This window comes from Cucurbita moschata, unplaced genomic scaffold (assembly GCF_002738365.1).
Source record: "Cucurbita moschata cultivar Rifu unplaced genomic scaffold, Cmos_1.0 Cmo_Scf00009, whole genome shotgun sequence".
Classification (NCBI taxonomy): Eukaryota; Viridiplantae; Streptophyta; class Magnoliopsida; order Cucurbitales; family Cucurbitaceae; genus Cucurbita; species Cucurbita moschata.
Genome location: NW_019268525.1, coordinates 413,284 through 433,503, shown reverse-complemented (window position 1 = coordinate 433,503; position 20,220 = coordinate 413,284). Strand labels below are relative to the sequence as shown.

General features: G+C 34.1%; 5 protein-coding genes across 8 annotated transcripts in view; 2 read left to right on the top strand and 3 right to left on the bottom strand.

Moving 5' to 3' along the window:
- LOC111447661 (tryptophan--tRNA ligase, cytoplasmic) overlaps positions 1–2,032 on the top strand; it is a 5,568-nt gene extending 3,536 nt beyond the window's left edge. The window contains exons 9-12 of the mRNA XM_023086938.1: positions 646–717; positions 1,282–1,350; positions 1,477–1,587; positions 1,728–2,032. Of these exons, the coding sequence (XP_022942706.1) occupies positions 646–717; positions 1,282–1,350; positions 1,477–1,587; positions 1,728–1,778 (303 nt within the window). The 3' untranslated portion in view covers positions 1,779–2,032. The remainder of the gene's footprint in view (positions 1–645; positions 718–1,281; positions 1,351–1,476; positions 1,588–1,727) is intronic.
- A 2,431-nt stretch (positions 2,033–4,463) lies between these two features.
- Positions 4,464–5,859, bottom strand: LOC111447660 (U-box domain-containing protein 21-like). The gene has a single exon (XM_023086937.1). It carries the CDS (start codon positions 5,789–5,791, stop codon positions 4,469–4,471), a length of 1,323 nt encoding a protein of 440 aa, XP_022942705.1. The 5' UTR covers positions 5,792–5,859; the 3' UTR covers positions 4,464–4,468.
- Positions 5,860–6,806: 947 nt separating this feature from the next.
- Positions 6,807–9,895, bottom strand: LOC111447931 (aspartate-semialdehyde dehydrogenase-like). The gene is made up of 7 exons (XM_023087329.1): positions 9,243–9,895; positions 8,812–8,898; positions 8,635–8,679; positions 8,463–8,558; positions 8,215–8,316; positions 7,268–7,422; positions 6,807–7,163 (listed from the first exon to the last, which is right to left on the bottom strand). The coding sequence occupies exons 1-7, from the start codon at positions 9,798–9,800 to the stop codon at positions 7,082–7,084; spliced, it is 1,125 nt and encodes a 374-aa protein (XP_022943097.1). The 5' UTR covers positions 9,801–9,895; the 3' UTR covers positions 6,807–7,081.
- Positions 9,896–10,850: 955 nt separating this feature from the next.
- LOC111446938 (SEC14 cytosolic factor-like) lies at positions 10,851–14,009 on the bottom strand. 2 transcript variants are annotated; one of them, XM_023085870.1, is made up of 6 exons: positions 13,756–14,009; positions 13,417–13,672; positions 13,217–13,253; positions 12,346–12,463; positions 12,105–12,215; positions 10,851–11,210 (listed from the first exon to the last, which is right to left on the bottom strand). In XM_023085870.1, the coding sequence occupies exons 1-6, from the start codon at positions 13,825–13,827 to the stop codon at positions 11,073–11,075; spliced, it is 732 nt and encodes a 243-aa protein (XP_022941638.1). In that variant the 5' UTR covers positions 13,828–14,009; the 3' UTR covers positions 10,851–11,072. The 2 variants fall into 2 exon arrangements, with proteins under 2 accessions (XP_022941638.1, XP_022941639.1); XM_023085871.1 differs by having other exon boundaries at positions 10,851–11,188.
- Positions 14,010–17,071: 3,062 nt separating this feature from the next.
- LOC111447692 (adagio protein 3-like) lies at positions 17,072–20,135 on the top strand. Of its 3 annotated transcripts, none has more exons than XM_023086982.1 (3): positions 17,293–17,383; positions 17,834–17,970; positions 18,192–20,135. In XM_023086982.1, the coding sequence occupies exons 2-3, from the start codon at positions 17,942–17,944 to the stop codon at positions 19,795–19,797; spliced, it is 1,635 nt and encodes a 544-aa protein (XP_022942750.1). In that variant the 5' UTR covers positions 17,293–17,383; positions 17,834–17,941; the 3' UTR covers positions 19,798–20,135. The 3 variants fall into 3 exon arrangements, with proteins under 3 accessions (XP_022942748.1, XP_022942750.1, XP_022942749.1); XM_023086981.1 differs by having other exon boundaries at positions 17,311–17,383; positions 17,829–17,970; XM_023086980.1 differs by lacking the exon at positions 17,834–17,970 and having other exon boundaries at positions 17,072–17,383.
- Positions 20,136–20,220: the final 85 nt, after the last annotated feature.

Genomic DNA, 20,220 nt, shown 5'->3' with positions numbered 1-20,220 from the left:
GGGGGGGGGGGGGGGGGGGGGGGGGGGGTAATGAAATAATATAGTTACCTAAGGAAAATGTTTGCAAGAAAAGTGTATGAGATATGCTCTAGCCTCGAAAATAGGGGAAAATTACAAGTATGCTCTCCTTCTAGGTTACCCGGAAGTTGTAAGCATTTGTCCAAACAACACACAAATTGATATTTCTGCACTTCATTTTCGTTTTTAATAGAGTTTCTAACTCACTAGGTTAGGTGTACTCTTCTTGTCCACCCCCTTCTTTTTGTCTATAATGACTTGTTTCATTACTAGGCTTTTTCTACTACTATTTACCCCCAAGAAATTAGAAATATGAATTATCTCACCCTCCCTAACAAGAGCACATAATATGAAGCTACTTTATAATTTTAAAAGTTCCACTCTTCAGTTTTTTGTGATATTGCTAATTTATTTTTAATCTGGCAATTTTATTATTTGTGATGATAGTGGCATGTATGTGTAGTTCTCTAGTTATGTGTAGTAGTGATTCTTAAATTTATATGGCTATATGCTGACATTCTCTTGCTTGTTTGTTAACTGGGAAAGTATGCTTATTTCATCCAATACTCTTACAATGGCATTAATTTTTATTTACGTTTGCCATTGGGGATTATGTCTATTATACAGGTAAACAGATATGCATTCTCTGGTGGCCAAGATTCTATAGAGAAGCACAGATTATATGGAGCAAATCTCGAGGTACAAATTATTTCATTTATTGTTGTCCCATAAAGTTAACATTTAAAAAATAAAAAATAAAAACAATGCTGTATTAAATTTTACACATGATCCACGCAAGGAAATAGACTGATTTTATCGTCTTTAGTCTTTCTATTCATTTTAAGCTTAATGTATTAGTTTGCAATTAAGCACTGTTGACATATAGACCAAGATACAACATGGTACAGAATTACTATTATCTGGATAGGTTCATATCGTGCACCAAAAGGATTTTATAACTATTCCTCTTTGGTTTCTTCAAATTGGAATGCCCTTTTTACATCCTTGAAATTTCCATATCTGTTTAATTTATTTATTTGCAAATGAAATCTTTGTTTCTTATCATAAAAGGTATTTAAAAGAAGTTTTGATGTCGTTCAAAGTTCAAATGCGTGCTATGCATGGATACATCATGTTATGCCCCCCCTGCTTCCAAGAGTCTAGCCAACATTCAAGTTGGGTGTCTGAGGAAAATAGGAACTTGAAAATTAAGATTGCAAATTTCTAATGTGGTTTTTATCAATTGTACTATAAACCATACAGGTAGATATACCCATCAAATATTTGAACTTTTTCCTTGATGATGATGCTGAACTTGAACACATAACAAAGGTGAGATCTCTCATTCTATGGAGTTGGAATTTTTATGCCTCCTTTTTCATCTTTACAGAGGCTTGGCATGAGTAAAGAGCCTTTAGAAAAATAAAATAATTTTTAACATATTATTTCTCTCTTCAGGAGTATGGTGCTGGACGCATGCTAACAGGTGAAGTGAAGCAGCGCCTTATACAAGTATTGACTGAAATGGTAGAAAGACATCGTAGAGCTCGGGCTTCTGTGACAGATGAGGTAAGTTTGTTGCATTATTTGTGTGACGCATATTCATCCTCAAGTAGCCCTTTATCCTCTGCTCATGCCATCATAGTTAAACTATAAGCTCATAAGCTCAAAAGTTTCCGCCTGCTTATAGTTGTTGCATCTCCTTTCAGATGGTGGATGCGTTTATGGCAGTCAGACCCCTTCCTAATATGTTTGACTGAAGTAGTCGACATTCTTCGAACCGCCATTTATCATTGACCTGCATTGGATGCGACACGAAAGGGCGGGGGTTCATGTCTCTCGCTCGACCCACCAGTCGGATTGATTGTCTTAACTCGAACCAATTTTGAACATGAGGGTTTTTTCTTTTCCAACATAAACTTTCTATAGCCTATGTTTATCCAAATTTTATGTTGTTAGGGAAAGCTATTGTTACACACTGTTGTTTGGCAATAAATCTTGAGGTGTTTTGGGAGTGCTAATCCTTTTAGTTATCACAAGGGAAGCTCTAAGCCCTCAAAGCATTGGGCAACAGGATAAATTAATTTGAACTCCTTTTAAGTTTTGAAACTAATACTTTGGTCATTCAAATTTGAATTTAATTTCCATATATATATATATTAGTGAGTAGAACTTTTTATTATAGAATACCAATTAAAACCTTCAAAAGAAATCTAAATTTGAGAACTAAAAAATAAAATTTTAAAAAAAAAAAGCATGAGGGAGACTAGAATAAAAATAAAATATTTTGAAAGAAAAACACAAATGTTTTGATAAGTGATCGGGGCCGTTGAAAGGCAATGGAAAGACGATGGATTTGATGCCAACCGTTGAATTTCTTATTTTCTCATTTTTATTTTTATTTTTGAGTCAAAATTATTGCCCACATTTGCCTCGACATTGACTATTTAGCCCATAGATCTTGACCATAACGTTCTTTTTTCTTTTTCCCTCGTATGAATAATATGTATTTTCTCTCTCTCTAAACATATTGTTTCTCACTATTTTTAGTACGGCCTCTTTAGTTCTAACATGACAATTTAACTAATTTTGATTTTGAAAAAAAAATATTTAAAATGTGATTTTCCAACTTTTAAAAATTAATTATTTTAAAATTATTCCTAAATAGAAAAATTTGGGAGCCCACCTTATGAAACAGTCACATACATATATATATATATATATATATATATATATATTTTGGTGTAACCTTAGGGGTAGGGCCAAGACTTTATATTGTCATTTTCATTATATGTTCATCTACTTTTCAAAGGACTAAGATTTAATGCTTACGGAAGTGGACTTGGACTAATTCTAGGTGTCTCGACTTCTTTATAGAGACACCTCGACTTCTATTTGTTTGGTTCCATATGAATATAATCTACCTACAGTTGCAGATTCAACAAGTTTACGTAAATATAATTTTAAAATAAAAAATATGTCTGTTTGATCATAAAAAAATGTGTCTAATAGAATGTTAAACTTTCTATTTTGAACATTCTATTTTGTGTCTAATAGGTCATTTGTTACTCGACATGTTTCAATATTCACTAACTTTTTAGACACAAAACTGAAAGTTCCGAATTTCAGTAGACATAAAATTTAATTTTATATCTAATTTATCAATTGATTTTTAAAATTTAGAATAAATAAGGTCCTCTTTAAAAATATTATAATTTTATTTTTTTGAAAAAAATTATTTTCATCTTCAAATATTCTTACGTTCATACTTTTTGTAGTCGATTTATTGACTCCAATATATGTCTAAGTACACGTTTACGAACCTACATTATAATTCTCTAAACAATACCCGTCAAAATGGTCAAAGATTAAAAAAGATAAAAGAAATAAAATAATATAAGCTAAAAGTCAAAAAATGAGAGAGGTTATAAATTTGATTTAAGAAGAAAAAAAAACAGGCAAGCTGAAATATGGATTCAAACTAAAAGACTTTGACCAAGTATTTTTCAATAAATAAATAATTTAAATAAAGAAAGAAAAATAAATAAAAAGAATTATACACAACTTAGTCATAAATACTATAAAATATGAATGAATCATAAAATAAAAGCATGGGTTATACATTAATAATAATGTCAGTGGGGCCATGCATTAAATACGTTGTGTTTGATTTTTCTACCTACAAGACTACATCTAAAGACTAAGTCTATCAAAAGCAAATAAATAAAATAAATAATTAAAAAAAAAACTAATTATAATCGTATTTCAAATCTCGATTTCTACCCGTACCATGGTTGAATTTAAAACGTTCTATTTAATTCTTTATTTTTTTAATCATTAACATCTCTATTTAATAAATTTATATCCAATAAAAATTCTTTAATACGAGCCTAAGGTTACATCTCAAGAAATTTAGTTATCGTTAAAATTACAATTCTAAAGAAAAGAAAATTAATAATATTTAAAAAATATAAAGATTTAAATAATAATATTTAAAAAATTTAGGGATTAAATTGAAAAAAATTGGTTTTTTTTTTTAATTTTTTTTATCATTAAATAAAGAGGCCTCATGCCTAAAAGCTTCAATTTTGACACATGTTTGTCACAATAATTATGCTGATTTACTCTGTTCTTCACAAAAATGATTACCTCTCAACAACCAACAACCAAAGTTGTTTTGTTTTTTAATGTTTTGAAACGTTTTGCCACTATTATTGAACCGACATCTGATCTTCTCTAAAACATCAACTCAAACGTGCATTACTCTCACAAGATGCATGCAGGTAATACAAGAGAAGTAGTATACATTACGAGCTCGTTCGAGAAGTCTGGTATTTCTACACAAGATGCATCAGCATGAAAACCGAGCTATTTAAGTTTATGAGCGGTTGTTTTATGTCTAAAATACCCTCCTTTTGTTTGTCTTTACAACAACAAAATGGTCATGAATTCAAAAGGGTCTTTTGATACCCTTAAAGTCCAATGAATCAATACATTCTAAGCTATCCCTATGAAGATTATTCAATAGTTTCAACAACTCAGTTGCTTTCTCCTTTGTCCATTCACTACAACCAACTTGCAACAACAACAATAGCTTTTGAAACGCTCCCACTTGAAGTGCTTCTACTTTAGCCCTTCCATCTTCTTCTTCACTCTCATGCTTTACAAGCTTCCAAACAATCGACACCGATAACTCCGTCGCCAAATCCGAAACTCGAAGTATCTTTTTCACTATCACGGGCATCGTCAATGCGTGCGCGTACGCCTCTTCTCTTCCTTCTTTGCGCTCGCAAATCCCATCGAACGCTCCCAACGCCCTCTCGCAAACGCTTCTCTCGGCGTCGACGAGCGTTTCGAGTAGCAAAGAGACGAACCCCATTTCTAAAAGGACTTTTGTGAATCTTTGTGGATTGGAAGATGAAGCTATGATGTGATATGTTATGAAAAGTGAGGCTTTTTTTGATGATGAACAAATGGGCTCTTTTATGAGCTTCACTAATCCCTCTAATGCTCCTTGGATTTCACCTAATTTTGTTGCTTTTTGAGGGTATGATGAAATGATTTGTTTCAATATCAAAATTGAATTTCTTCTTCTTGATAAATCTCCTCCTTTCATGAACAACACGAGGGCTTGCAATGAAGCTTCTGATTTGAGGTTTTTAATGGATTCTTCTTGGAGAGGGAACATGATTGCCATGGCTGATATCATTTCTTCTAAAATCTCTATGCTTTTCTCCAATGGTTCTTGTTTTGACAACGCTTGGAATGCTGATGATATCACATGGCTTGCTCCATTGCCCATAATACATTTCTTGTTCCTTTCACTTTCTTTTGCCAACATCTTGATCTTCTCGACCGACGACTTGCATCCGTCACCATCCCCCCGCCGTGCTGCAGCGGTAATCTTCTCGAGAATGTCCCGAATCTGCACGGGACTCACCGGAACCCTTGGCGTCGGAATTCTCTCGACCCCGTAAGCTTTATTTTCAACACACCAATCTTGAATCATCTTCCTTATGTTATGATTTGGAATGGAATCAAGGGTTTGTAATGGCTGGTTGGTGATGGGGCAGCTGAAATTCCCTCCTTCAATCCATGTCTCAATACTAGCACGATCATATGTGATTCCAGTAGACAAAGTCACTGGATCTTTCATCATGTCCAGCGAAATTGGACACCGGAAATGGCTCGGGATCGTCAGCTCTCTCATGTCACTGCCGGTGCCCCTCGCCGTTCGCCGGGTGGCCCTCCGTTGTCTCCAAGAGGAAATCATGGTGAAAAGAAAAGATGGAATTGTGTTAAAGAGAAAAATGAGAGGGGATTGAGAGAGAGGGGGGAGTTTATAAGTGAATGGAGATTATAAAAATTAGGATGAAGAAAGAAAGAGAGATTAATAGAAGTTTGAATGTTGACCAAATTAGAGAGGAAAAAGAAAGGGAAGTTTGAAATGGTAAAATGAGTTTTATTTTATTTTATTTATTTATTTATTTATGAAATAATTGTTAAGAGAGAGAAAGAGAAAGGGTCCGAATGGATGAAAGACCAAGGATTTTCAAAAAAATCAAAGGTTTGACGTAAAAGGAGATGGCCGTCCACATAACCTCTGGTCGGTGGCTCTTTTCGCTGACTCTCACTACTAATATTGCTTTCTCAATTCTATATCTCCCACGCTTAAAATCCCCTTCAATTCTTTATAACATATATATATATATATATATAAAAGGTGGGTGGGACGGGAATTGGAGCGGGGTCAAGGAAGGATGAGAAATATAACCTTTATCCTCAAACCCGTTTAGCTAATAAAAAGAAATCTCTTATCGATCTCTTTCTCATTCCCGGTTTAAATGGACATCCTTCTCTCATTAGAACTGGATCCGAATAGATTACAACTCTTGATTTGTTCGCCTAACCAATTACAACTATCCTAAAATTCTATGATCTAACTTGAATGGTGGGTTAGAAAGAACAATAACTTAACTAAGGGAAGAAATTCTTTCAATAACGACTCGTTTTTCATAGGGTGGAATCATCAAATAAATTTATGTATCGAAATATATTATAAATTGAATTATAAATTTGATGTTAAGAAGAAAAATGTTCGACTGTAATGTTTTAATCTTATATTAAGAAGTTTGAATTTGAAGAATGTTGTGTGTTAGGTTAATGAGAAAATACAAAAAATGGTAAAACAAAGGCGCAATCTGAATCCGCGGGGTTTCACTGTTTGGGCACACCACAAGGCATCTACGCGCTATAGACGCGCAGTTTGAATCCGCGGCTTTCATTTGTTGGGCACGAAATTCGGCTTTCCCTTTATCACACCAAAAATATGTATCTTATATGTTCCAGGATGACCCACAAATACCCTATTTAAACCAACAATTCACAAACAAACCAAAATGACTTCAAACATCAATTCCAAAATTTTCCTTCAAACAACAGATCTAAATGCAAAATTATGCTCTAAGTTAAAGACTCGAGAGACATCCTCTTATGATATCATTCATAGTAATAAGAAACACTTTTTGTAATTATACCGATGATCTGCAATGGATAGAACAAACTACAGTAACATCTCAGCAATCTGAACGGCATTAAGCGCAGCGCCCTTTCGTATTTGATCACCACAGATGAAGATATCCAACCTACATACAGACGAGTCCCGTTAGTTTGTCTCATTTAACTTTTTCAATCAGGAAAATAAACAGAGAGCTATGAAACAGGTTGTGGATGGATGAGTCAGTCTAACCCTTTATTTCCATCTAGTGAAATATCCTGTCGGATCCTCCCAACTGCAACGTCGTCTTTGTTTGATACCTTCAGCGGTGTCGGAAATTGGTTGGCGGCCCGGTCGTCAATAATGACAACTCCAGGAGCATTTTTTAGAATCTCTCTAGCTGCGTCCTGCATAATACAGATATTGATATAAGCATAATGAAATTACAACTTCTATAGAGAAGAAGAGGGATTCTGGGTTGATCTACTGATACATGAAGTTAGAAATTTGAAGTAATATTACACCGTTTATGACCTCTCCCTAGTAGACTCGTTTTTAAAACCATGAGGCTGATAGCGTATGTAACAGGTCAAAGCGGACAATATCTGTTAACAGTGAACTAGGATCGTTACTGTTTATCTTTCATCCAAAAAGTAAAATTCTCGATTGATTTACGCATCAGGAGTGTGGGTTAAGGGAACAACATTGAGTAAACAAATTCGAGGGAAAAGAGAACACAAAATTTGGCCATGAACATATGCTACAAATTCTATAGAAACTAACTAGCATCGTAATCAATCAAAGAGTTTCTGATACAGTGAATTTCAAAACGTGTTCATCCTTGAAAGCATTGGAGCTCATCTCCAAACATCCCAAGCCATTACCTTCAAGACTACCCCTTGGGGGTCCTAACATGATATTTTCACAACCATGGTGGATTTCCGTTCCCCATTCGCAAGTCTGAGAAAAAGCACTCCGTTTTCTTTCTATTATAGAAACCTAGTTTTCATTAAGAACAATGAGAGAAAATACAAGGGCATCCAAGAAAAACAAGCCCACCGATGGAGCCATCAACAAAAAACACTTCATGATCATTTCATTCTCAACCAAAAATGCTATGCAATCAATAGAATCTCAAGCAGCATATGCAGTAGTATTATAGTACTGATCAAAACAATATTATCAAAATAAAATCTTACCTCATCAAGGGGATTCTCAAATTGAAGATTCACACTCTCAGCATGCGCACGCATGACAGGAACTCGAATACAAGTGGCAGTAACTTTAACACTTGCATCGCTCTTGAGGGGCATAAAGCAAGTCAGTCAGTGTAAGAAAGGATTCCATTTACCAATTTCCAAAGGAGAAAAAATTCACAAAAAGGTAATGCATGTAAGGGTCAGGTCAGAACGTAAGTGGCATCCATATTTCACATATCAACACTTACCCAAATTTTCCGAGTTTCTTTTACTAATTTCATTTCCTCTTCATTGTATCCATTTGAAAGAACAGATGCATTGTGGGAGAACAAATTGAAAGCATACTGCACCAAGTAGAAGAAGCTAAGAAAATTGCTACAGAAACTTGACCCTCAAAAAAGACACACAAAAGAAACTGACCTGATCCCTAAATATATTACAAGTTGGTGGTTTTCCTTCCAGAACCTTCAGAAAAGGGAAGAAATGAAAAATAGTTTACAGCCATTGGAATGGACTGAATAAAACATCCAAATGATAAGATGACGAGTAAAATACAATCCAAATTATGAGATAGATTAAGAAAAAAAAAAAAAAAACCTCACGAGTTTGTTGCACAAGCTCTTCCATGGCTGCTGCACCAGCACCACTAGCTGCTTGATACGTACTAACAACCATGCGTAACACCTGCCATTTTCAATAGCAATCAATCAATCAATCCAACATTAAGGGTGAGCTTGAATTGACACTTGGAACTTCTTAAGAAATCCATAGTATTTGATTGAATAAGATAAATCCATTTAAAAAATACTAAAACCGCTAAAAGAAACACTAAAATGCCCCATCCCTAAGAACATTGAGCTTTCTTCTAGTCTGCTATACAATATTTTCTAATCTGAACATTTAAATGCTTGTAAAAGAAGCATTTCTAGAAGTGATTCCACTTGATAGCAATATTAAGGGAACATAGCTTCCGTACCGTTACCAAAAATGTAAACAGACAAAAGAAATGAAATAGTCGACTTCAAAACCTTAGCGTGACGATGCAGAGGAGTGACCGCCATCAAGCAAATGATGGTAGAACAATTGGGATTAGCAATCAAAGCGCCCTTGCCGGTCCCGACCTTAATCCCCTTCATGGCGTCGGGATTAACCTCCGGAATAACAAGTGGCACATTCTCATCCATCCGAAAGGCAGAGCTATTATCAACCACAATCGTCCCCTTCTCAACGGCGAGAGGTCCAAACTTCTTGCTAATGGATCCCCCAGCGCTGAAGAGAGCAATGTCCACACCGTCGAAGCTATCCGCAGTGAGCTCCTCGACAATATGCTCTTGGCCATGGAAGTGAACGGACTTTCCAGCGGAGCGCTTGGAGGCCAGCATCTTGATTGAGCTATAAGGAAAGCCGCGATCGGAAAGGACGGAGAGAAATTCCTGGCCGACAGCGCCAGTGACACCGACGACAGCGAGAGAGGGTCCGTTCTCCTGATACGCCATGCGAACAAGTCTAGAGATGCGCCTTGGTTTAGGTTGAGGAGAAACAGGGGAGAAGAAGAAGGTGGTTCGTGAAGAAGCTAGCGCCGCCATTGTAGAGACAGAAAAAGCTTCAACGGAGCTGAGGCGGCCGGGGAACCCACAGAGTATCAGTGAAAACTGGAAGTGTGCCTGGTTTAGGGGTGTTCTAATGTAAATTTTATTTATAAGGCCCACGAATAAGAAGTCTTCCTCGAATCAGATGCGCCGAATAAGATGCTTACTCAATAAATAAATATTAGATTAATATAAATATTTTTAAATTTACTTTTTTTCTCCCAAAAATATATTCTTAAACTTTAAAACCCTTCCATATATTAAAAAATATACTTACTATTTTCTTTTATAAATTTAAATATTATTCTTAAAATACCCTTAAATTCTAAATAATTTTATTAATACCTTTTAAATTTTTTAGAAATTTTAATATATCTCTACATCGGTACCATATTTAAAAAAATATTTAATTAGTACCTTAACTGTGTCAAAAAAAAAATACGATGTAAACATTTCATCTACACCTCATAGATCATCTCTAAGTTTTTTATTTTTTAGTTTTTTAAAAGTTAAAAGGTATTAACATTTTTTTAATTTATTAACATCGTCAAAAAAGATTACTAGCAAAAAAAATTTCATATTTCAATATATATATATACCATCAATTCTACGATAGAAATAGAAAACGTCTTTGAGATATGAATATTTGGTCGCCTCGTTTAGGCACTCTTTCAGATGGGCTTGGGTTTTGCGATTTGGGCCAAGGTCAGTAGGGCCCAATGGTCCATTTAGCTGCCTCATAATTCTCATTTAGCTCGTCTTAAACTCTTGCTTTAGTAAGTATATTTAATCAAATTAAAAGAAAATTAGTATAGATGAATATAAAAATGGCAAGTAAGTAATGTAAGTTCTAAAGTTTTATGTCTAGTTTTATTTCATACTTGAATACCATTATCCGAGATCTTACATTTTCTAGAAAAACTAGCTACTAGGCTCTACTAGCTCTTCAATTTGCATTTATTTTGCGTCTTTATAGGGGTAGATCGATTATCTTTATATCAAATAGTCGACAAATCAAAAGTCACAATCATGCTTTGTTGGGAGCAAGGCAAGATAGACTTATCCGTACACAATGGGTCCGCTCAAGTAAATATGGATGCTAAGTTAGAGAATCTTTACCTAACTTTAACATTCCGGAAGACTTAAAATTTTACACAACCCTCTCTATTATTTGGTCATTAATTAAATTCAAATGACATTATTGATTTCGAATATCTTGAACTATCTTCTCAATAAATCTAAAAATTTAAGTGGGTTGGTTTTAATGATTCAGGCATCCAAGTGAGGAAGAACAGCATCTTGAAGAGCAATAAACTTTGCCTTTCCACCGTACTCTTCTGGCAATACTTCTTCTCCAACTTCCTCTATCATACTTCTTCTTTCTTCTTCATTGCTCACAATTAAAATCTGAAAATCAATGCATGCATATATATATATATATATAGATAAATAATGTTACGTATAAGATTAAATGTAAGATTTAATTATTTATTTTTTATTCTATATTCTATTCATGACATTTTATTCTTTTGTTTCAACTTTTGCCTCTTTTTTAACTATAAAAGATGGGGGAATTCTACTTTACATTTTAAACATACTTTATTTTAGGTATTCAAACAAATTTAATGCTTTATTCTAGTTTCTGAATCAAAATAAAAATGTATTTTAAAATTAGCATAGTATTATAATAATTTTGTCCGGTTCTTTATACGTGTTGTTGTCTTAACAAACTTGGAGCTAAGTGGCAGCTTAATACCTATGGAGGTTTTGTAAGAAAGGAAGAGGTAACAACCAACCAACCAACCAAAGAAATAGATGGGAGGGGAGTAATAAGACCTTAAAGCTTTGAGATGACTTGTCTGAAACAGACGTAACACCCACCCAAAACTTCAAATACCCCATGGGTCCATTTTCATTAAATTTTTTCACACTTTTTAAAAAAGTAGGAGTTCTATATTGGCTAATTAATCCCGAGTTTATAAGTAAGAAATATATTTAAATGTGAGAAGAGTTTATGCTTAAAAGTGGAAAATATCATACAATCTTTAAAAGTCATGATTTCTAACATTACGATGAAGGGAATGGAATTGGATGTTTGATATAGGAGGTGGGGACGAACCCGAGAGAGTGAGACAAAAGAAATGGGTACAAAGTCGAAAAATGAAGAGCCTTTGAAGCATATAAGTAAAATGTTTTTATGATTATTTTTTATTTTTATTTTTTTAGTGGTAAGACAGATAAAGTGAAAATTGGAAGAAATTAATATTGGAAATGAAAAGGAAAGGGAAGGGAAGGGCTTACGTTTTTGAGCGTTGCAGGGTCCACGAAACGAGAAACCATTCTCCAAATGCTGACGAAAAACCATGGCATGTTTAAAATGAAGCACTTACCCAAGCGTTCTGGGTAGTAATTCTGCAAAAAAAAAAAAAATTATATGCACACTAAAACGTTTCAATGTACTATAAAATCCACAAGGACTTGAAATTTTCTTTTTTTTAAAAAAAAAAAAAAGTATAAAGATATTACGGAAAATATGATTTACCTGTAGAAATTGAAACCCTGTGATGAGTCCACGTATATCAACATTCTTGTATGAGATTTGGTGAAGATCAACAATGGCAATCCACTTTTCGTTTCCAATTTCTTTTCCTTTGCTACCACTGTCCACGTATGCAAATCTTTTAAGTTTTTTCCTCTTGATATTTTTGGATGTTGGATGATGAAAGTCCCTTATCGACTAGTTTAGAGAATGATCATCCGTTTATAATCAAGGAATACTTAATTCATTGGTGTGAGGCCTTTTGTAAAATCCAAAGCAAAACGAAAGCTATTCTAGGGTATCAGTCATCTTAGTCTAACAATTTCATTTATTTTATCTTTACTCAGCTTTCAAAATCCATTTGTTTTCTAAAAAAAAAAAAACTACATTAATAAAAATAATCTTTAATTTTTTTTTATACTTCTAAATTTTAAAACTTTTAATAATACCCAAATTTTCAAAACTTTTTTTAAAAACTTTAAAAACATCTTAAAATTTTTTTGAAAATTTTCAAAAGTATTATTATCTATGTATCACATCTCAAAAATACTAATAAACTTCAAAAACTAATATTAAAAAAATTTGAGATAATTTATGCCCTGTTGACAGATAATTGACAAGAATAAAAGCTTTTTAAAGTTTTATAGTCGAGTATTTTTATTAATTTAGCTAATTAAAAAATTATTTCAAAAAACAACTAAAAAAATTAGATTCAATTATCTAGAAGTAGTTAATGATATATTTAAAATCCTGTATGAATGATCTAGAAGTAGTTAATGTTTAAAACCCTATATAAATAATTTGTAAAAATATGAAAATAACGATATATTTTTAAAATGCATTTTTTATTCATGATTAAAATTGAGTAGGTCACCTTGCAATGACCTTGTCCAAGAGATGAACCAGGAATTCTGCATAGAACAGAGAGAGGAGTGTGAATTAGATTCAGACAAACAAATAATCAAAACATTCACAATCTATTTTAGTTTAAAATTGAAGAAAATAACTCCAAATAATTTAAAAATTACAATTAGAAGAAAAGAAGAAGAAGAAGAACGAAATCACAAAACTAACTCTTGAACTGGAGTTGATCCTTGGAAGAAAAATGGCGTTTAGCCATAACAATCATTACAGCCAGTCCTGTCTTGGACAATCCCTGCAAGAAAATCTTCTTAGCCTCCAACTCCTCCTTCACCTCCGATTCACTAATAAAACCCTTCGGAACCACCGCATCTCTCCATTTCCGCCATTGTACGAACATCTTTGCTCCTTTCGAAGGCTCCATAGACCTCGCGATCAAGAATCTCATCATCGTCGCATCGCAGTACTCCTGTCGAAACACTCACAGAGTCAGAAATCCATCAGAAAATCGAACGAAAAAACGAATAGATTAGGATTTTGATTTCTTGTTACTTGTGTGTTGATGCCTGATTTCTCGACGGCTTTCCTCATCTGGATTAGCGCATTGGCGCGAGAATCCTCCATCTCGGAATCCGTGGAGGTGCTTTGAGGTGAATCGACGTCGGCGACGGGCAGAGGTTAGGTGATGAGATCAGGCGTGGAACCGAATTGAGGACGAACTGATAGGAGAATGCAGAGAGTGTGAGAGAGGGAATAAATGAGTTGGAAGAGAGGTGAGGAGGAGAGTTTCTGGTGCAGCTATGGTCCTGGTCTACTGATATATATATATATTCCAATTTTTGTAAATTTAAAAAATAACAATAATAAATTTTAACTCCCAATTTCTCATTGCAAAATTTATTTTAATTTTCTTTTAATTAATTTATACTAATTCACTCCCTAATACTTTTATTCCATAAAATTATCTCAATTTTGAGTCTCATAATATTTTTTAATATTAATCAGACTAATAATTATAATAATAACAATAGTCTTTTATAGTCTCCTAGAGTTGTATACTTTATATAATAAATAGTGTATAATTTTGTTCTTTATTTATGAATTAATGAAGAGGCAGCGGGCCTAAATTTGACAATTTTCGAATTGGAGGGCTAAATTTAACCTTTAATTTTGGGTAATATATAAATATAATATAGAAATTTAAAGTTACATCGTAAACCATATTGACAAGATAACGTTTAACATATTGCTGTAGTTGAGGAACTAATTTAATTTAGTTCAATTTAACTTCATTTTTACTGTCTTTCTAACGAATTTTAATGAAGGTAATATTGAATACATTATATTACAATACATTATATTATACGTTAGGTATGATTTATATATACATTAGTTTAACATATGTTTTATACTCAAACTTTTGTGTAAATAATTATGTAGTATTTGAAATTTAATTTATAATAATTTAATCTATAAATTTTAATTGACTGAATTTTCAAATTTGAGATTTTAATAAAGAAAAATTATAATTTGATTATCTTATATATAAAAAAAAACTCCAAATAACTACTTACAGCTCATCATCAATGCACCTCAATCATAAGACAATTATTTTTTATTTTAAAATTTTAATTTTATATTTTCAATTAATTTTAAAATAGACACTTAAATGGAAGGTAAAGGTAAAATATATGGTTTTTATTTTATTTATTTTTATTTCCTTAAGAATAAATGATGCAATTAATGTTATTAATTGCACATTAAATGAAGTAGATGGAGGAGTTGGGGTGGATGAGAGACAACTTGACAACATTTATGTTTTTTTCTTTCTATCGCAAGTTAACGTCAGATCTCATATTGATTAAAGAGGAGGACGAGTGTCAGTGAAGACACTGGTCTCGGGTGGATTATAATATCTCACGTTGGTAGGAGAGAGTGAAGACATTAGTCTTGAGTGGATTGTAATATCCCACGTCGGTGGAAGAGAGGAATTAAATATTTTTTTATAAGGGCGTGAAAATCTCTTACCAACCGAGGCATTTTAAAACCTTGAGTGAGAAGCCAAAAAAAACAATATTTGGTAGTAGTAAACTGAGGCTGTTACAGTTAATGATTAAGTTAGATATAAAAGTTTAATACTTCGAGAAAGATTTATGGTTGAGTGAATACGGAGTGAGTATGATGGTTATTCAAAGTGGTTGAGATAAGGTAGAGGGTTGTAGTCATGAATGACTTGAAGAAGTTAGACCTAACCACGAACGTAAGTACTCTAGTCGAGTAAACACGTTTGCTTGAGGTATTCTCTTGTCCATGCTATGACGTTGTACATTACCACATGATGTGCATATGATATTATTAGATGCGTCGGTCCAACCATAAAAAATGTGTAGAATAGATATGATACGTCTATAACTATTTTCCTTCACTCTTGTCCATCTTATGTGCCTGTGCAGGTAACGTGTCTTCTTGATGTGTTACTAATCGATTATAATATAAAATTTAAAACATAAATTAGACCATTTCTTCATTGGCCTTAAAAAATCAAAAAATAAAGGAAAAAAGGAACAGATATAAAAGAAATTAATAATAATTTAATTAGTTTATATATTTTAATTCCGTAAACTATAGATTTATACTTTCATAGTTTTAGTTAAAATTAAATATTTATTTTTATTAAATAAGGATTTAATCTATAAAATCTAAATTCCACAATGTCGTTTTTATAGCTATTTAGTTTTTTTTATTTATAAAAAATGGTAGCTTTTCACAATGAATTTATTATGTTTTTAGCATTAGAAATTTCAATAACAAAAAAAATTTTAAAAATAAAAATAAAAATAACAGAAAAATAAGTTTTTAAAAGGGCACATGTACGAGCATGAGAAAGGCATGTGGCAGATGGTGGGACCACACAGGCATGTCAGAGGGAATTCTGTTCCCGAAGAAAATATCTTATCTAACGAGTTTGATGGTGACGTGGCACTTTCGTAGTCGCCTCTAAAATGTCAGATATTTTCTACCTCCAAATATCATTCTCACGCGTGTTCCCCACTCTCTCTTACGTGGACTCTCACTCCTTTCTTTCACCCCTCTTTTTTATCCTTAATTACGTTATTGCCATTTCTTTTTTACGAACATATACATATATTAAATCTAACCTACTTATTTCCCGACGCTTTTTTTAATGTGTAATGCCTTTAATTATATTTAGTTAAATATTCTATTGTAATAATAAATAATTATGTATTTATTTAGTTCATTTTTATTGATCGAAATATATCAAATTAAAGTAATTAAATATAGTTACTAAAAGTATCAACCAATTAATTTTCATATGGGTTAAATTGAGTATAAGTTTTCCTTATTGTACTTATAATTAATCAGGTTCTTTTACTATTAACTAATTAAATTTTTTTAATATTTTATTAATGAACCTATTAAAAATACAATAATTTTTATTCAAATTTTCAAACATCCATTACAATTTTGTCAGAATAAATTATATATATTTAAATTTTATTTAGTAAACAATAAGAACTTGATTAAATAAAAACTAAAAACTAATTATATAGAATATGAAATTTTCATTTAAAAAAAATAAAAGGAAAAATTGAAAACAAGGTATTATAATTTTGAATAAGATTTTTGGGGCATAATTTAATGGATAATACTTTTAATAATTAGAGTTTTGAGGGTCTTAGTTTAATTTCTTGAATTAAAAAAATTAAAATTAAAATAATAATTTTAGTCTTGTACTAATGTTAGTATGTGGCAAATTCGTGATTTTCGAGTGGGATAGGGGTATTTTCCTTCACCGCTATTGAGCAAATAAATATCTCGGAGGCCAATTCAATCACTTCCATTTTCAGGCTCTGACGGAAGAAAGAAAGCGGCGAAAGCCAATGGCGAGAAACGATGATGAACCGGAGGTTCAGAGCTCCGGCAAGAGGCTAAAATGCTCCAAGCACGACGACGAACAACTCGAAAATGAAGAAGAAGAAGAAGAAGAAGAGCAAGTGAGCGAGCTTCCTTTAAAGCCTGGCCTGTTCTTTTACCCAATGACTCCAATTTCCTTCGTGGTCTCCGATGCTCTTGAGCCCGAATTCCCCATCATCTACGTCAATAAAGTCTTTGAGATCTACACCGGATATCGCGCCGATGAGGTCCTCGGCCAGAATTGGTATGACGAGACTCAATTGCGTGATGATTTTTTTTGGCTGTTTTTAGCTTTCCGTTTTTGGTATTGGAGGCTGTGGTAATTTTGGTACCAATGGATTCAAAATGTAATTTACGGTAGGAGGAACTTTTGGATGCTTGGGACAGTTGTTTGGAATGAATTAATCCAGGAGAATTAGATTTGTGCTTCTGTTTGTTTGTAGTTAGGGCAATTTATGTGCCCTTTTGTGTTGTGATTTGATTCAATTTTCAGTAGGAATTCCTTTTTGCAAAATCAGTTTTTCATGGTGTTTCCTGTTGCGATGTGTTCTGCTTGTTGAGGGTGGCTTCTCTGTGCTGGCTGATTCCTTAAGCAAACGACTGTTGAGTCCCTTTATTTACAAGTTACTATATGAAACAGAAGCACATTTGTATGATTTGAGACTAAATTCTGATTGGCACCCTGTTAGGAAAGATAGAGGGGGAAGAAAGTGGAGCCCATTTTGATTTCCTTGTCTAATTATCTCAAATGGCGATGGCTCAGTGCGAACCTTAGGTGACTCTGATTAAGGAGATTGCTGTAATGTATCCCCTGACTCTATCCAGATCAAGGTCTGTTATTGGTTTTCTCCTCCGAGCTCTTATCTGTCTACAATTGTTGTGCTCTTTTTTTGGTGGGGCGGTGGGGGGATTTACTATTTGATTACCTTAATCCACATTAATGCCTGATTTAGTTGCATTTCAGTGTATGCCCAGCATGACCTGATCCCTGGTTTTGTAATTATTCTTGTTTGTAAAGTTTTATCAACTCATATGGAAACTTTTTGTTTCAGTCGGTTCTTACAATATAGAGATCCTCGTGCACAAAGGCGACACCCTTTGGTTGATCCGGTGGTTGTTTCTGAAATCAAAAGATGCCTTGAAGAAGGTGTTGAATTCCAAGGTGAACTTCTCAATTTCAGAAAGGACGGCACCCCTATGGTGAATAGGCTAAAACTTGCACCCATACATGATGATGATGGCACCGTAACACACATTATAGGAATTCAAGTGTTTTCTGAGACAAAGATAGACCTTAATCGATTGTCGTATCCTGTTTTCAAAGAAACTTGCGCCAAAAAATATGATCTATCAGGCAAAAGTGCTCATCTGATTGATCAACCACCTTTTGGTCTGCTTAAAGAAATCTGTTGGATACTGCAGCTTTCAGATGAAGTCTTGGCCCATAACATTTTATCGCGCTTGACACCAAGAGATGTTGCATCTATTGGATCAGTTTGCCGAAGGACTCGTCAATTGACAAAGAATGAGCACTTAAGGAAGATGGTATGTCAGAATGCATGGGGAAGAGAAGTGACTGGAACATTGGAACAAATGACAAAGAAACTTGGTTGGGGGCGCTTGGCCCGGGAACTTACTACTCTTGAAGCTGTATGTTGGAGAAAACTGACGGTCGGTGGAGCTGTGGAACCTTTACGTTGCAATTTTAGTGCTTGTGCCGCAGGTAACCGACTTGTATTATTTGGTGGGGAAGGAGTCAATATGCAACCCATGGACGATACCTTTGTTCTCAATCTTGATGCTGCAAATCCTGAGTGGCGCAGAGTAAGCGTGAAATCCTCCCCACCTGGACGTTGGGGCCACACTCTATCTTGTTTGAATGGTTCTTGGTTAGTTGTTTTTGGTGGATGTGGTAGTCAAGGATTGCTCAACGATGTTTTTGTACTTGATTTGGATGCTCAGCAACCAACATGGAAAGAAATCTCTGGTGGAGCTCCTCCATTGCCTAGATCCTGGCATAGCTCCTGTATGATCGAAGGTTCTAAACTGGTTGTTTCAGGTGGATGTACAGATGCCGGGGTCCTTCTCAGTGACACATACTTGTTGGATCTAACAATAGACAAGCCAACCTGGAGAGAGATTCCCACATCCGGGACTCCCCCTTCTAGATTGGGACATTCCCTTTCAGTTTATGGTCGAACAAAAATTCTAATGTTTGGTGGCCTTGCCAAGAGTGGACACTTACGCTTACGATCAGGCGAGGCGTACACCATAGATCTAGAAGAGGAAGAACCGCGATGGAGGCAACTTGAATGCAGTGCATTGACTGGCATTGGTGGTCAGAATGCCGTGGTTCCTCCACCAAGACTCGATCACGTAGCAGTCAGCATGCCCTGTGGAAGGATTATCATTTTCGGAGGGTCCATTGCCGGGTTACATTCGCCTTCTCAACTATTCCTTTTGGATCCAGCTGAGGAGAAACCGTCATGGAGGATTCTCAACGTTCCTGGACAGCCACCTAAATTTTCTTGGGGCCACAGTACTTGCGTGGTTGGAGGGACAAGAGTCTTGGTATTGGGCGGCCACACTGGGGAAGAATGGATCCTCAATGAATTGCACGAACTCCGCTTAGCTAGCAAGCAAGATTCAGATCTTTGACACTATTTTTATCAAGCAGCAAACAACACTCCAAAGGAAAAGTTGCTCGAATGGTTCAAGATTCCTCATATTATAGCTACTGTAAGAACAGAAATTTCCCAGTACTTGGCTACATTATGATTTTGTTTTGTTTTTCTTCACTTTGGTTTGTGCTTAAATTTTGGTCGTCTGTATATATGTATTTATATATGATATAGGTCGTATTTTTGTTACCTTTCTTTGTGGTTCTGTCTTTTACTTCTAAATGGCCATATCTTCACTTTGTATTGGGAAACACCTTTTGTGTACATGTTTTCTCTTGATTCGCAGAAGCATATACATAGGCATTTTTTAAGTTCTGACAAACAGGACCTCCATTTTTGTTTTGATCTGTATTAGTGAAATGGTTTTCCATCTCCAATATGCTGCGACCATAAGGATTGT